Source organism: Tauraco erythrolophus, chromosome 3 (assembly GCF_009769465.1).
Source record: "Tauraco erythrolophus isolate bTauEry1 chromosome 3, bTauEry1.pri, whole genome shotgun sequence".
NCBI lineage: Eukaryota > Metazoa > Chordata > Aves > Musophagiformes > Musophagidae > Tauraco > Tauraco erythrolophus.
Genome location: NC_141467.1, coordinates 58,035,772 through 58,051,945, shown reverse-complemented (window position 1 = coordinate 58,051,945; position 16,174 = coordinate 58,035,772). Strand labels below are relative to the sequence as shown.

The 16,174-nt window shown below is 39.9% G+C and overlaps 1 protein-coding gene across 1 annotated transcript in view; it reads right to left on the bottom strand.

Moving 5' to 3' along the window:
* Nucleotides 1–694: 694 nt before the first annotated feature.
* Nucleotides 695–16,174, bottom strand: part of SPIDR (scaffold protein involved in DNA repair) — a 207,548-nt gene continuing 192,068 nt past the window's right edge. Inside the window, 6 exon segments of the mRNA XM_086609310.1 lie at nucleotides 695–823; nucleotides 3,464–3,517; nucleotides 4,010–4,124; nucleotides 5,615–5,708; nucleotides 11,723–11,875; nucleotides 12,885–13,083. Of these exon segments, the coding sequence (XP_086465436.1) occupies nucleotides 695–823; nucleotides 3,464–3,517; nucleotides 4,010–4,124; nucleotides 5,615–5,708; nucleotides 11,723–11,875; nucleotides 12,885–13,083 (744 nt within the window).

Below are 16,174 nucleotides of genomic sequence, written 5' to 3'. Positions count from 1 at the left end.
TGAGGACAGTTACACAGCCTACACAGCAGTTTGCTTGTTACCTGTAACAGAAACTGTATAATGAAAAACCTGCTTTGTGGGAAGCTACAGATAACACGGTACCTCCATGCTTAAGAGACCAATTAGCGGTAAAACATTAACTTTATACATGCTTGACACTTCAAAATATAAGCTTTGTTCGTAACTCCTCTTTATAACATTTACTGCAAGGTGATAACAAACATTACAACTCAGAATTCGTGCACAACAGTGTTTGCAGCCAGCAGTACGTCTGGAATCCGCTGATAAAACTCAGTTTCAACCAATATTCACTGCCTATAGCAAGGTATTTATTTCAAAAATATCAGTAAAATATTTTCCATTGTCACATAATAAATACAGTATTATAAAAAAAAAAATCACAATCATTCAAAACTTCCAGAACAAGATGTTTTACACACAAAACCAGAAAACATGCCAAAGAACTGTATTCTTTAATTCTGAACTGATCCAAAACAGAAGAGTTCAGAAAGTTGAACAGACTTTTTTAAAAAATAGTTTTTTCAGCGTTAGCACAATGTGCTTTGTAAATCACAGTTTTAATAAACTATCTTAATACTTATCACACTTGCATTACACATTATCTGTGGCACTAGTTAACAGATAACCACAAGACAAAGTCCACAGATACTATAGTAGCTGACTAGAGTTCAGCTCAGTGTCTTGCTGCTTCCAGAAGAGCAATTTCCTCCAGTCCAACGCAGTTGGGGTGGCTGGTTACGGAGTGGACATAGCAGTTCAATAACCCCACCTCCTTTCCCAGCACGCTCTGCACCTCATAACTCTGCAGTGATAAAAGCATGTTGATTAAAACAAACAGTCCTGGACACTCTGTTCTAAGCGGCATACGGCTCGGAAGATGCAGGGTGTAAGGTCCTCTTCCAACAGACAATGTTTTTAAAGACTCAAAAAGAAAGGTGCATTACAACTGATGGAAAGTATGAATACATTAGATTTGCAATAATTACATCTCACTCCTGTGTAAAGTGCTTCTTCCCTGCCAGGGTTTTAAAAATGAGCTGTCTGGGAAAAAAAAAAAAAAAAGCTACTGTGACTTTGAACTCAGTTTTGGGGAAGTGTAACCTACGTGTGCTCCCTTTACCTAGCTTTCTGACACTTGTAGGATTTCAAATGTGCTAGCACTGCATCTATACATACTCTATATATTGGTTACCTTAGCTAACAGACCCACTGAAGGAAAAAATATTTGGTAACTCTTTTTCCTCCCCCCTCTCCCCGCTTTTCACTTCGTGCTGTACCACGCATCGCTTACGATCACTGGCACCTACACAGTCCCTTCTGTTTAACCACCCGACCGGCAGTTTACCCCCACGAGTTGTGCCTGAGCGAATTTGTAAAGACTCTGTTCCGTGGGGAGGAGAGCCTGGGATGGTTTCTCTAAGATGAGAGCGTACGTTACCAGAAGAACTGGTAACACCGATAGCTGATACCTTGCTCGAGAGGGTACCCATCTCCCATGGCAGGTTTGCATCAATTTCTCTCCTCAATGAGATGTGCCTACAACCAGCCTCTCACCACGCACCCACTTCCACCTGGGCTGTGCATTTCTACAGGTCTGTGAAACCCACGTCTATTGTCTGATTCAAGGTATAAGCAACCCTTTGTTGTTTGTTGTTGTTTTTTTTTTTTCCCTCCTAGATTCTTTTTACCCCAGACTGGTTCCGCAGTCCAATTCACCAGGCAGCTGCACAAACAGCTACAGTGGTGCAACAGAAGGGCTGTCACAAGGTGAACAGCAAGCGGCCAGGGGCAGCGGCGGCTAAAACCAACCTCCCTGCCAAAAGAAGTGATTACAGAGCTACACCCTCAGGAACTTCAGCAGCACTGGCAAAAAAATGCCACCTCAAGTGGTATTTCTTGTTATTAATCTTTGTTGAGATGTGCTGCTCTTTAAAATGCAGTGGTTCAGAGATGGAAATGCTTATTAAAAAAAAAGGAAAAAATTATCCCTGTGTTTCAGCTAGGGAAAAAAAAAATGTTTCTAAGTTGCCAGACTTCTAAATACTAGCATTACAAAAATTGAAACATGAAAAAGAGGTTGATTGAATTATAATAACTCTAACAAGAATTACATTTTGTCAGTCTGTAACCAAACCAGACACATCCTGTAAAACTTATCAAGACTTAACTGCTATTAAAAGAGCAAACATGTTTTGGAAATTTCTTGTATCTCTTTGCTTAAATGAAATATACACCCTCCAGCATAAGAAAAACAATTTACAATTTCAGAGCAACACTCCACTTTAAATATTATCCATAAATCCTATTAAAACCATGAAGCACATAATAGCAAAGTGCTAGAAGACTATGTAAGATACGGAAAGCCAAACGACCCCACTACATTTCACCTAACTGAAGATATTTAACTGAGATGATTAAACACGACAATGAGCTGACCTTTGCTCCCTTCCACATGCAACAGAGCTGGGGAGATCTCGGGATCCTAATTGGACTTAACCACCCTCTGAAGGTGCCGCTCCAGCACTGCTGACCATCTGGCAGCCAATGCCAGCCAGGCACCTAGCTGGGTGCCTCCCTCACCTGCCATAAATCTGGGTCACTGTGCCAAACGTCAGGGTTCTTCTGGTATCTCAGATTAAAGAAATAACTACTTCACTATTACATAAACTGTACTTTAGCCCATGGATCCTCGTGGCTGACGTGTGTTTCATTCATGCAATTATAAAGAGCTATCCTGCCATGCGTTTTACGTACTTCTGTACTATTACTGCCTGCCAGTAGTTTCACAGTTGTGCTATTAGAAAGCAGTTGTGGTTTACAGGGGTCAGAAGGCCAGCCCAAAGAGGTGGGATGCTTGGACTGTATCTTTGCTGTCTTTGGATCCTCAGCCAGAAAACGGAGTAAAGCCCAGCACTGCCTGTCGCAGCTCTGAATGTCTGGACGTTGTGCTATTTATTTGCAGATAGCTCTGGAGATCTGCAGCTGAGCTAAGCCATCTACACATCCCCTCTGCAGCACTCCTCTTCTAAAACGGAGAGCATCAGCCTGATGACAGTCATGTGACAGCCAGGCATCAGCAGGTGGAAGGTGGGATTGCCAAAGGGTCCAGCCCACTCAAATCCCAGGCTGGACACAAGAGAAAAAATTCATTATTTCTAGTGAAATCTCCTACTGTTCCTAGTGCAGTCCTGAAACGATCTGCCTGGAAAGGCAGAATGTCCATCCTTGGGGGTTTTCAAGACCCTGCCAGCCAAAGTCACGGCTGACCTGCCTATGCATTGGCAATAGGACAGCGTGAGTGGTAGGTCAGACGATGACCTCCAGGAATCCCTTTCATTTCTATGATTTGAGTATCTTCCCACCTGACTCATGTCTCCTGTACTCTGCCTCTACAATAAGTTATGCAGTTTAACTTTGTTTCGTCAACATTTATTGTACCTACCCCATCCTCATTGGTGGAGGACATCAGGAGAGAAGAGATTGTCCTTTGTAATAGCTGGAATAAGAAAACGAACAGGTTTTGTTCATGACAAAAATCCTATGTATGCGAAGACCTTCTGTTCACAGGTTAAAACAGTCATGTTGAACAAAGATTTATCACTTTAATATATAATAGTTTTGTTTATCTGGCCAAGAAAGCAGAGGAGAGATGTTCAGAATGGAAGTCTAAAAACACATGTTCCTTTTAGGCTGTGGAGACTGAGGTTTCCCAAGGCTCAACCCAACAAAGCCCTTCAGCTGGACCATGAAACAGCTCGCAAACCTCAGGGTGAACTTAATGACTGTATTAGTTGAGTAAGATCTGGGAACTGGGTTCTTAGTCCAATGAAACACAAATTTAGTATCAGATTATATTATGGGATACTCTTACGTCTTTTAATTTTTCTTCTGCCAGAGCTGTTTATAAAAGTGTGGCTTAGAGTACCTGTGTGTCTACACATGTGGGCTCACCTATACTCAATACACCGAAGCTCATTTTGTACCATACCTTTACTTTTACTGTACTTTGAGATCGGGATGGACAACTCAAGAAGACTTCCAGCTGCATTTTCAAAACTGGTGAAATGACAACTTCAGAGCACTGGTTGCAATACAGCAATCTTCTGAAACATGCAAATAATGATGGAAAAACAGAGAAATGGAAAAGCTATCAGTTGTAAATCAAAATGCACAAAAAACCAGCTAGCTTATTCGCTAAAATACTTTGCTGGTAGACTTTTAGTAGGAAAGCTCTGGTAGAGATTCAGTTGATAATAGAAAATAGAGCTCTTCTGTTGGTAGAGCTCAGTAACTCTCCTGGAGGATCTAAACTTTTCTAGCAAAAGGGTCTTCTTTTCATAAGTTTTGACAACATGGGGGGAGGTTGCTATTTATAGTCACCCCACTTCAGCAAATATTAACCTCACAATCTTGAAAAAGTTTTGGCAAAAGAAAATTTGTAGTATAGATTTGGCCTAAGTGACTTATTGATTTAGGCCCTTGTTCAGCAACCGTTCAATATTTTCTGCACACATTAAGTCATATGCATAAAATTACACTCAGCTATAAGTGCTTGTTGGAATAACATCTTAAACAAATATTAATGCTACATTGTTCTCCAAATGAAACAAAATTGTCCTTCACAGTAGAGAATTTTTTTTTTAAATTGAACTACACTACTATGTGAAAATACACACATCCTTATGTTTTGCATGATAGTACAATACAGGACTTTTTTTTTTTTAATTTTTAGCCTTTTTTGCCCAGGGGCTATACATAACAAAGCGTAAGTGGCAGAGCTTCTTGTATTTAGGAAAATGTTATCTACTTCAATTGAATCAAACCCACTCAACTTCTCCTTATGGTTTTTGTAACCTTTTCCAGGAGAAAGAACTCCCCTTTCATTCTTTTTACACTCTGACTGCTCTCTATTTCTCTCGTGTTTTTATCCCATCAAGTATTCCAGACTCTGCAAGAGCAAGCTGGCTAAGCAGCTGACGTGGAGGCTTTCCAAGAGCATGCCAGTGTGACGCGAGTTTAGCTTTTCAGGTGGTAACAGGTCCTGTAGGATCAGTCTTCATGTTTGGGACAGTTGTACTCCCAGAATTATTCAACATCCTTTTTAGAAAAGTTACACATTTAATAGGTCTGAAATGCAACTCTTTCACACTTACCTAAATGACAGGAAAGATCACGGTTCAATATAAAGATGAGGTGAATAGGTGGTACACAAGGTAACAAGGTAGGGTAGACAAAGACAAGAAGCTACTTCTAAAGGAGCTTAAAATCAGAGCTGTGATTTATGTGGATGTTTATTAAAACTAACCGTACAACGCAGTGGGCTATGAAATCTTTATAAGCAATACTTGAAGATTAGTTTGAAAAAAACACGATAACTGCAAATTCAAACCATTTCATATCTACTTGTATCTTTCTTAATAAACTAATCTAACCTTGCAAGTTTTATCAGTTCATCAGCAATAAAAATACTACGTCTTAGTTCTAGGAAGGAACAAAGTGCAGCCTGTGCCTGCAGGAATCATTGCATCACCTATTGCTGTTACGTCTACATCTGTAAAACACCTGGAGTGCTCCGGAGCATGCTGACTCTCACCTGTCCTGGGGACACAGTTCCAACTTTCCATTGCCACATCTGTCGCATGTAGGCCAGGAGAAAGCAGTGCTCTCATTAACTCCAACAACAGTACCTGCAGAAGATGAAATTCTTAAAAAGTACCAATGGTGAGCTCGCAAACACAGTCACTCTTGGCTTCACAGTAGGTTTGATGCCTTCTGACTCTCATCTTAAGAACAAGACTTGCTGAAGCAAGCATCAGCTCTTCCAACAATCTCGCTCCCTTTCTCCTTTGTCCTGCCAACAAGGAATACTGCAGAGTGTGTTTCGTTCTAAAAATACCAGAAGGTAGATAATTGATAATTAACTTTCCAAACAGGTTCAGTTCTTTTGGTCTGGGTTTTATTGTTTTTCTGGTTTTATTCTGTTTGTTTGTTTTCTTTCTGGTCCTCTGATGTTTCCTTGGCAATAAACAGCTATGAAAACCATCAGGTTAGATAGCTTGATATCGATATTTAGGAAACACAAAACACTGGGAAGACCCAATCCCTTTCAAAACCAACAGTGCCAGTTAAATTCCATTAACAATGGAGTTATTCTTCATTTATACTGATTTAACAGAGATTAGATCTGACTCACAGATTTAAGTGTGTGCCTAAGAAGGGAATGCCAAAGATACTTTGGACTAATGTAAAGGGCCTTGGCTAGTTTTGGCAAGAAAAAATATATTCAGAGTTTTATGAGAAGCCAGTAAAGAGTTTATTATGTTTTATGGTAAGGTTATGCTGAAATTATGAACATTATTTATGGAGAAAATACTTCTAAGTATTTCGAAGCATATGAAGTGGATCACCTGTAAGAATGAAATTACACTAAAATAAACCCTCACTGGTACAGCAGAAGTATAGACTAAAAATTCCAGCTCCTGAGCAAGAATCTCAGTTTTATATCACATTCAATAAAATAAACCCTCGGAGACTAGGGAGCATTTACACTGTTTGGTCTGTAACACAGGATGTTAATCCCTCACTTTCCTGGTTCTCCTGGGACAAGGACTGACAGGAAGGAGGGAGCTACACATAAACAACAAAACGGTAACTTTCTTTGGGAAGTCAAAGGACAGTAAGCCTGAAGATTAGGAAAGCTTCTCAAACACAACATTTATGACCTAATTTCTATGCATATAATGAAACAACATGGATTTCACTGACAAAATAAGCAATTCTGTGCATTTAACCCCTTGGACTGCTACAGGAACAATTATGTGTGATAGGTTGATGTGGGGGAGGGATTTCTGGTGGTAGGAGAGGGGATTTGCTCCCTGTGCCACCAGATCGGATTCCCATCCCCCTCGGGGTTGAGCCAATCATCAGCGCCTCTGCGAATTGCCCTATTTAAACTGGGACAAAGGAACAGGAAAAGGTACTTTTGCCCAGGAGTGAGGAGAGGGGAGGAGGGCGCTGCCTTCGCTCCCTGGCCCCCGGCCGGGCGGCTGCCCGTGCCAGGCCGGCACCACATGCTCAAGATGGCGGTGATGGAGCCGCTTGGGGAACTCGGGGAGCACCCCGCTCCCAGGTGCCTGCCAGGCTGAGTTCACCCAGAGAGGACTGAGACCTGAGAGAAACGGCCACACAGACACCAGGTCAGTGAAGATGGAGCGGGAGGAGGTGTGCTGGAGCTGAGTTTTTCCCTTGCAACTGGTGGCGAGACAGCAGGTGGCCCCCCTGCAGCCAAGATGGGCTCGGCGGAGCAGAGACCCACTCGCGGCCCGTGGAGAAATCCACGCCGGGGGAAGAGATGCCTGAGCCTTAGAGAGGTCGTGGAGCAGGGGATGCACGACGAGTAACTGTTAATAATGGAGCTTGGGATGCACGATGAGGTCGTGAGGCATCTAGAGTCCGTAGGACGATCCACGCCAAAGCGAGTGGCCACGACTCCCCAAGAATCCGAGACTGTGGTAAAGCCTGCACTGGAGTGATCCGATGGGGAAGGATTGCGTCCTGCGGGTAGGACTCACGCTGGAGAAGTTTGTGGAGTTTTCCTCATGAGTAGGGGATCCACTGAAGCAAGGGAAAATGGTGTAAGGACTCCTCCTCCTTTAAGAAAGGAGCGGCGGTAACAACATGGATGAACTGACCTGCACTCCCCCATTCCCTGTCCCCCTGCGCCACTGGGGGGAAGGTAGAGCCGGGAACAAAAGGAAAGGGGGGTGGGGAGGTGTTTTTTTAAGATCTGGCCTTGTTTTCTCTTTATTCTCTCAAGTAACTGGTTTTGTTTCCCTTTGTCCTTCTAAGCAACTGTTAACAAATTGTTTTGTTTTAAGAAAACAGTCTGTTTTGCCCGGGACCATGGTTGGTGGGTGCTCCCTCTCTGTTTTTGTCTCGACCCTCAGTCCTTTTATTATAAAACCACGACATTATGATTCTTCAATATGTGTGATAAACTGGGAGTTTCCATCAGCACTTGCAACTACAAGGTAGGACGCTTTCTGTCACAGCATGGGCATGTTTCCCTTGCTCAGGGAAAAGAAAAGCTACCAATTAGTTTGCTGAATATGTTTCCTTTTTCATTAAAAAGTAATTTAAAAAGCCAAACCAAAATAAAATCCCCTTTTCTGACAGATCTGTTTTTCTCTAAGCCTGTTAACTTTCCCTCAGTTGTATGCCATATTGCGACTGCAGGATGCCAGCGCACAAGTAATACAAGTACCTGTGAAAAAAATGAATCAGGATCATACTGATGAGATCCTGCCTAGTGGAGAGGTTTATTTTGATGATGACATAAGGGTTCCCTCGAGAAAACCACCAGAGATCAGTGAAGTCAGAACAAACACAACTGAAGGTGGCCACAGATCTAATAATCTAGTGACAGTCCTGCACATCCCGCATGCAAAGCGATTTCTCAAGTTTAAGCTGCTGAACTGCTGCACATTTTTGTCAAGTCTAGATTTTGCTTGACGTTCACTAACCTTTCAGATATTTTCCCGATATTTTTCCTTCTTTTAAATGGAAACATACATAGCCAAAATTCAGTTTTTACCTCTAGTCTATTTTTATGGGTTGTGGCTGACACCATCAAGAAGAGACTGATAATAGGACAACACCTGGACAAACAGGTCTCTGGTGAGGAATGCAAAGAAGGGCTGAGGATTAAAACTAACGCTCTGGTTGACACATTCAAAAAATGAATGTGTGTATTTTTTTTTCCAATCGATTAACCTGATTAATGGACAGGAAGGGGAAACGTTCAATCAAAAAGACAAACCTAGGTAAGCTGATTGAGCCCATTTTGTACACACTGTTAAGAGGGAAACTGATAAAAAACCATCTCAGAGTAAGGGCTTAAATACGAAAATATCCAATGTCAAAATTCAATCACTGGTGGTGAGTCATATACTAGGTAAATGTAATTAATTAATTAATATTCCCACATAACATATGTGGTATGAACTAACTAGAATTTACTCGTAAGCATGATTAAGAGGAAAACCAGTTCTGTGCAGTATGAACTACCAACAGTCAGGTCATCCTGACTGCTACTATACAGCAAAAAGAGGTAAGAAATTACTTTGCAATGCATAGTGATAAGAAGATCAATCTATTACCCCTGAGCTCACAGGTGAGAACCACAGACTCATCTTTAAAAGAAGAATAAACTTTCCAGTAGAAAGCAACCACAGGTTTTCACTCATCTGTTGAAGAGCAACACACTCCATCCCAGGGAGCTGATATGCTTGGACCTCCCTGAAACAAGGATTTCTGACAAACTCAGTGGATCTGCTTGCACTGCAACATCGTCCTTTTTGACAGTCAAGGAATCTCTGAAGTTCCTCCAGTCCAAACTCCTGCTCAAAGCTGGGCCCTGAGCAACCTGGTACAACACTATAGCTGGCCCAGCTTTGAGCAGGAGTTTGGACTGGAGGAACTTCAGAGGTTCCGTCCAAACTAACTCATCCTATTTATACACCTTCCCAAAGATGACTGATCTACCTAAAATCCGTCAGGCAGCATGGCCTGTGCCCCTCCCCAATCCTGGCACTCCTGGAGCCCTTGATGCTGTGACCAATCACTGTATCTGTGAATGGGGACTTGAATGACCACCTGCATTTTTCACTGGTCAAAAAGAACTTTTTCTAGGGAAGTCTGAGCCTGCCAGATCCCTGAGAGCCGGGAGGGGCAGCCATGACGGCAAAGGAGCAGGAAGGAGCACTACTTCAAGAAGGGGCAGAGTAAAGCCTTTGCAGCCTCTTTAAGTGTTTGGTGAGAGGAGGCCCACCTACAGCATACGTAGGTGACAAAAAGTACAGGAAGTGAAATGAGGGCAGAAGGAAAAAGAATGAACGAGGTAATATCTCTTCCCATTGAAAGTCAGACTAACAACTGTGTGAGTTAAGAGACAGAGACAGTAAGTCAATTTGAGAGATGATATATTTTCCTTCATGGGTCACTCCATCAAATACATATGCTCCCACCAACGAAGCAGGGTTAATGCGATTTGTTTCACTTCTTCAGCAGAAAGATGTGGGCAATAACTAAATGAATTCTGAAACACTGGATATATATCTTAAATGCTATTAAATAATTTCAGTTACACATAAAAGTCAGAGTTATCATCTATATATAGCATTAGCATAGGTATAAAGAAGACACTTTATATTCCACTTTGGTACAAATGTGTGGGAACATACTGATAACAGCTACCCTGGACAAATTTCAGATGAAGCAAGACAAGTTTGTAGGATTAATTTCTCCTTTTGTCCTTCTTCCATCTGTAATACAGAACAGGGAAAGTGTGACACCTCCCATGCATGTAAAGTAAATACTTGTTTACACAATAGATCACAAAGGTGTATTTTCTTTGCTCTACTAGAAAAAGAAAGGACAGAGAAATGTTTGCTTTATCCTACTACATACACTGTCAATGGGACAAAAGAAGACAGGCACTTCTCATACTTAGTTACAAAATTAAGAGTGGAGAAGTGATAATTTTTAGCATAACTATTGAAGAGGTTTAAAAAAAAAAGTCAAAACGTATTTCACACCCAGTGACAGAAATATCTTTCAAGTAACTCACAACATGGATGTGAGATGTACGTAACAACCAAGGCTTTGAGTGAAGTGCCTCTAGTTGGGCTTGTTTTTCATTATGCAGTGTTACGAGTTCAAGATTTGTCACTGCAAGGTCCTCATTTATTAATCACAGAGCCATTGCAAACTTGGGGCTCTACCATAAGAGAAGGTATGTTTAGTAACAGCTTTGCGTGGTTTCAAACTGTCTTTTCAGAGCATCACGTTATATCTGGAAGGATTAATTTGTAACCATTATTTGCTATTATTTTAAAGCTCATTTCAAATGCTGAAGCAGATACTTGAAGATGTAAATGTAAAACAGTATCTAGAATTTTCTACAAGGGTTACTGGAATCATAAGAGTCAAATTAAGAAAGGAAATTGTCTTCAAAAGCCAAGAGTTATTAGGCTTTTAAGGACTTTTCCCCGTAGGCACTCTACAACTGGGAGGTTTAAGAAGCTGACTGGACAAAGCATTAGAAAATACACAGTAGGAAATGTTTCTACATGATTAGGAAACATTAGAAAATACATTGTAAGAAATGTTTCTGCATGGTTAGTGGTAGGAGTGAAATATTACACAAAGCAATGATCCAAAGTGGCTGGTGAGCAAATATTGGCCAAGTTAGGCTAGACGGCTATGGTGAAATATTAAATTGCCCCACTGCAGCAAAGCTCCAGGGAAATCAGACACTAACCTCTACCGTTCAGGATCTGGCTAACATATCTTATCCAACTGCCTAAAAAATACTGGTATACTTTACTCTTGCCAGCATCAACAAGGCTAGTGTGAACAGAAAGCTCCTGAAAGACAGCGGCGAAGGAAGGAATATAATAAACCAGACTGTACATCACACATTTATTCTGGGGTATGAATGAGTGGGTGCAGAGCTTGGCCAGCAAAACGCAAATAGAGCCCACGAAGAAGTATAAAAACTTAAATATCCTAATGATCCACAGCAATACTGTGCTCTTCTATCCCTCCATGCAGCTCATGCAAGAAATCAATACCAAGACCTAAAAGATCAAAGTGAGCACAAATAATTAACCATGTTCATTTCAGGAAGGGCCATACGAACCTCTTACAGCACAAATGGAGTTGGCCTGCGTTGTAGAATCCAGCTCATCGAGTCTGAGAGGGCCAGTCAGCTCACTGAGGTCAGCACCGGCAGCCGAGTACAAAAGAGGCTTTTGTAATAAGAGAACAGTACGTTCAACACAAATAATCCTACCTGCCAACAAAGACATTTCAACTCAGTACAGTAACAAGGAAAAAGGTGACCATGTTAATTGTCATGGCCAATGAAGACAACGATCTCTGCCAGCTACTAAACAGATGGATAGACTCCATCAGGTTTTCTCAATGACAAAATATTTTGCTTTCAGCGAGACACGCATCACGTACTCGTTACACTTTGCAACTCCCAGGGAAAAAAGATGTTTTAAAAATTCAAACACGGCAGAAGAGAATCCGATTCCACTCTGACTGCATTGCACCATGCTCCCCGCAAACACAATGTTACTGTCTCTTCCCTGGTAACAAGCTCGGGCACCCCTTCATGGGGTCTGACTTTATTTCAAAGATTACAAAGAGCAGGTGCATGCAAGGCTTTACTTTCCAAAGCGGAGGTTTTTGCTTCAGGACACACAGTCATTTACACAGGTTGGTGTTTCCCGTCCACTTATATTTTGGAGATCTGAATCTCAGAAAAGAGCTCCTTAAAATGAATGCAAAGCAAACAACCATCATTACACGATCTGTATGGTGGCAAAGGCTCAGATGGTATAGCAGGCTGTAAAATTTCTGTATCTAGGGACATGCCAGACTCTTTGGTTCCTTTTAGAGGTAGTTAAGGTCAGTAAGACAAGTTTCTGCAAGAATCTAAAAACAAATGAAACCACGTTTCTTAATATTTTAGAGTCTTCTGTTGGCTAGCAAATTTGATTGACACTGATCATTAGATTCAACAGTCATCAGGGAAGACTGACAGTAATATTGGAGGACATAGAGTAAGATCATCGAATTTCTCATTTACTTTGGAGACGAATCCAAAAATATGAAAGAGAAACCGTACAGGAAAGCTCTAACTACAAATCCTTTCAGAATTCTCATCCCAAACTCACAGTGTCTCATCTTCATCTGAGAATGAAAGTCTCTGTAGGTCACATATTGCAGTGTCAGAGACTAGGATGCTATTTCAGTTTGATTCCAGCTGCTTCAAAACCACACGTAAAGCTTACCATTTCCCCACAGCGCATCCTTGAAGAAGACAGGTTGCGAGGCAACACTGAGGGTTTCTGTGATTTCCCTACTGAGAACACACGATGCAGCGACTGACACAGCAACAACTTTTGGAATCACATGAACCACATTTTGCAATGTGGAGTCAGTCACAAACAACCAAATCTCTCTTTGATTTATAGGATTGCTGTGTTTTGTCTATGATTAAAAAAAAAAAAAAGATACAAAATTGGAATGCAGTTGTTAACTTTTAGTAGAAGGAAAGACTAAAATAACATCTTCATATTTAAATAATGAATAAAACTTATCAAAATTATTACATTTAGGGCTCATACAGGATAATGAATCAAAGCTTTATTGGAATTTTTTGTTATTCATTACTGCAAATACAAACATCTCTACCTTAAATTAACTTTTCCAGGTTGACTCTCTGGAATTTTGGCTTTACCTCTATCAGCTACCACACTTTATCATAACTCACTTGGACTGTACAAGGGATTTGAAAATGTATTTTATTAAAAAATTATTATATACTATATACACTATATAATATATATTTATATCATATATATGATATATATAAAAAGTTACTTGGCTGGTTTTATGAACAAAGACTTACATAATTTTTGCCTTAAAAAAAAAAAAGAAAGGCTATTGCTACTACGACTATTACTCCTGTGTGAACAAATTTTCCATGTACTATTATCTGATTGCCAAGAGCACCAGTCTTTGGTTAATAGCTACTGTCCTGTCCTCGGCTAACAGCTACTGCAAGTTACAAAGCTAGAGTTTTTTCTCTCAGTTGAATAAACATCTCTAAATATTTGAGTGATGCATAGAAATAGGGAAGTAGATAACTCCTAAGTAAGAGACACAGGAATCTGCAACGACAATGTAAATTTTCTGCTTAAGACAGGTATAAAAATACCATGGTGTGACTAAATTAAGGTATATCACAACTTCTGATGTCACAACCAAAATATCCATGTTCCATCTCAGCGTTCATATATGAAAATAATTATAAAAAAATCAGTAGTGTTTTTTAAATTTTTCACACTGGGATGATGAACAAGACAAAGTAGAGAGACAGACATACACATCAGTGCTTATTCCAGGGTCTCTAACAAAATCAGATGGGTTACAACTTGCTGATTCATGCTCTTCTTTTTTTTTTTAACACAGTTTTTATAACATCTGTGTGTGCATGTGAATTTTCCCATGCTTTAGAAAACATAGGTTTAATAACAAAGCATATTTAACAATTACCAGTTCAAGCAACTTGCTATTTTAAGATTCTAATGTTTTAAAACATTGAACTAAGATTGAATGACTTTCTTCATTTAAAAAGTTTTTGTAACTATTTCTAATTAGCCTGTTGATTAAAAATTCATACTGAAAACACGTAAATGAACATGTAACACTACAATGATTGGAGAGACATATACGACACAAGTACTTCTTTCTCGAAGTTGCATGTCTCTAGTATAAGGTAATGCAATGAGAACCCCAACTTTTTGTCTTCAGTTGAATTCAAACCATGAAACCACTAACCACACCAAAATTAGCTTTTTGTTCATGCTAGCACCTCTTAGAGTAAATGCAGTAATTGCAAATAATGACTGGGAAAATTCATAACTCAGATATTACGGTTACACTTTAATACAATATAGGCTGCCTATTGCATTGACGTAGTTTCTTTGCCTAGTAACTACATACATTTGAGTGCCTCCTCTGTGTAGATAGCATTAGGACAGCTTCAAAGAAAGAATTTGTACAGCTGTCCCATGAGAATTACTAACACATTAAAAGCTGGCTTTCAGAAGAATCATCCAAAAAATAAATAATAATAACAGCAAAAATCACAAGTTAGTATAAAATCATCATCTTGCTATGTGTGACAATTTGTTCTGAACAGAGAGGACACAACAGACAAATAGCAGCAGGATTGAGTTACAAGGAAGGACAGCTCCTTAACCACAGATGGAATATATTTCCTCATATTCCTTCTGTACCACAGTACAGATTCTGAGTAATAATAAAAGCATATTTCCATTCCTTCTTCACACAAATGAAGTATCTTAGAATACTGTAGCTACATAGAATAAATAATATTTTTTAAAGTACATTTGAATCAACTCACATAGCAGATTATCTAATGATAATAAATCTGCAAAATAAACCGAATCATAGTCCCTTCCTCACACATTACGACTTGACGATTTTCCATGTGAAGGATATGTCCTCTTGGCAAAAGCAACTGCAGTAAACAAGCTGCTGTTTGTGACCTTCTTCTGGGAGGATTAGGCAAGCAATACACTAACAGTAGGTAAATACATTTACCTTCCTAGAGCAGTTATCCAGAAGCGTTATCCAAAAGTTTATCCAGAAGAAGAATATCTTCTATTGCTTTTCCAACACTACTTTCAAAAAATTTATAAGCACTCATGTTGTTCACTTACAAAAATCTAGTGCTTACCGTTCAGTAAGTGAATAGCCAGTAAAAAAACAGCTAATAAACCTCATAGTAGCAAGAAGAAATCACACATCTTTTTTTCTGCTAGGCAAGCTTCCATTCTTCGAAATCACATCTGTTCCTGCACGCTTCATCTTTTCTCTAATTTAGTGATGAAGTGCTTCTACACACGAATACTGATAACCCACAGCATCTCAGATGTAGACACTGCTGAATACAAAAATGTTTGGCTAGGATACCACTAGACCAAAATTTTATTTTTTAATAGAACAGGTTTCTTGGAAATAGACGTTTGCGCACGTATGTGCCCATCTTTCTGTCAGCACCCTAAAGCTCCCATCAAGCTAGCCCGAATTTCATGTTTGTAAATGGTCTGTTAAATTGTCACTTAGCATGAAGAAAACACAAGAGATACCCCTCATCTCGAGAGTTAACAGTACTCCCTGCCTAAAAATCAAATCATAACTCATTGGCTTTTGAAGCAAAAGGGCAAGATCTAAATTAAATTTATGTCTCACACTGGTGGGAAGCATCTTCAGCTATTTTGCTGGCCGTTATGGAATTTCTTTGTCTTTGGTTCATATGCTTTGATTCACACTTTGTTTCTTGTGGAGCTGATGGACAATTACAAATTAGTCTCCACCAGAATTCAGTGCTGACTGTACTGAGGATCCAGTTGCCAGGAAAAAAAAATAAATCAGAAAAAAAAATCCTTTAACTACTGAAGGAGTTAGCAACATTTTGCAAGAAAATTGTACTATCATTCAGAAACAAATAAATAAAACATAATTATAAGCTTTCCAACATAGTATGGAT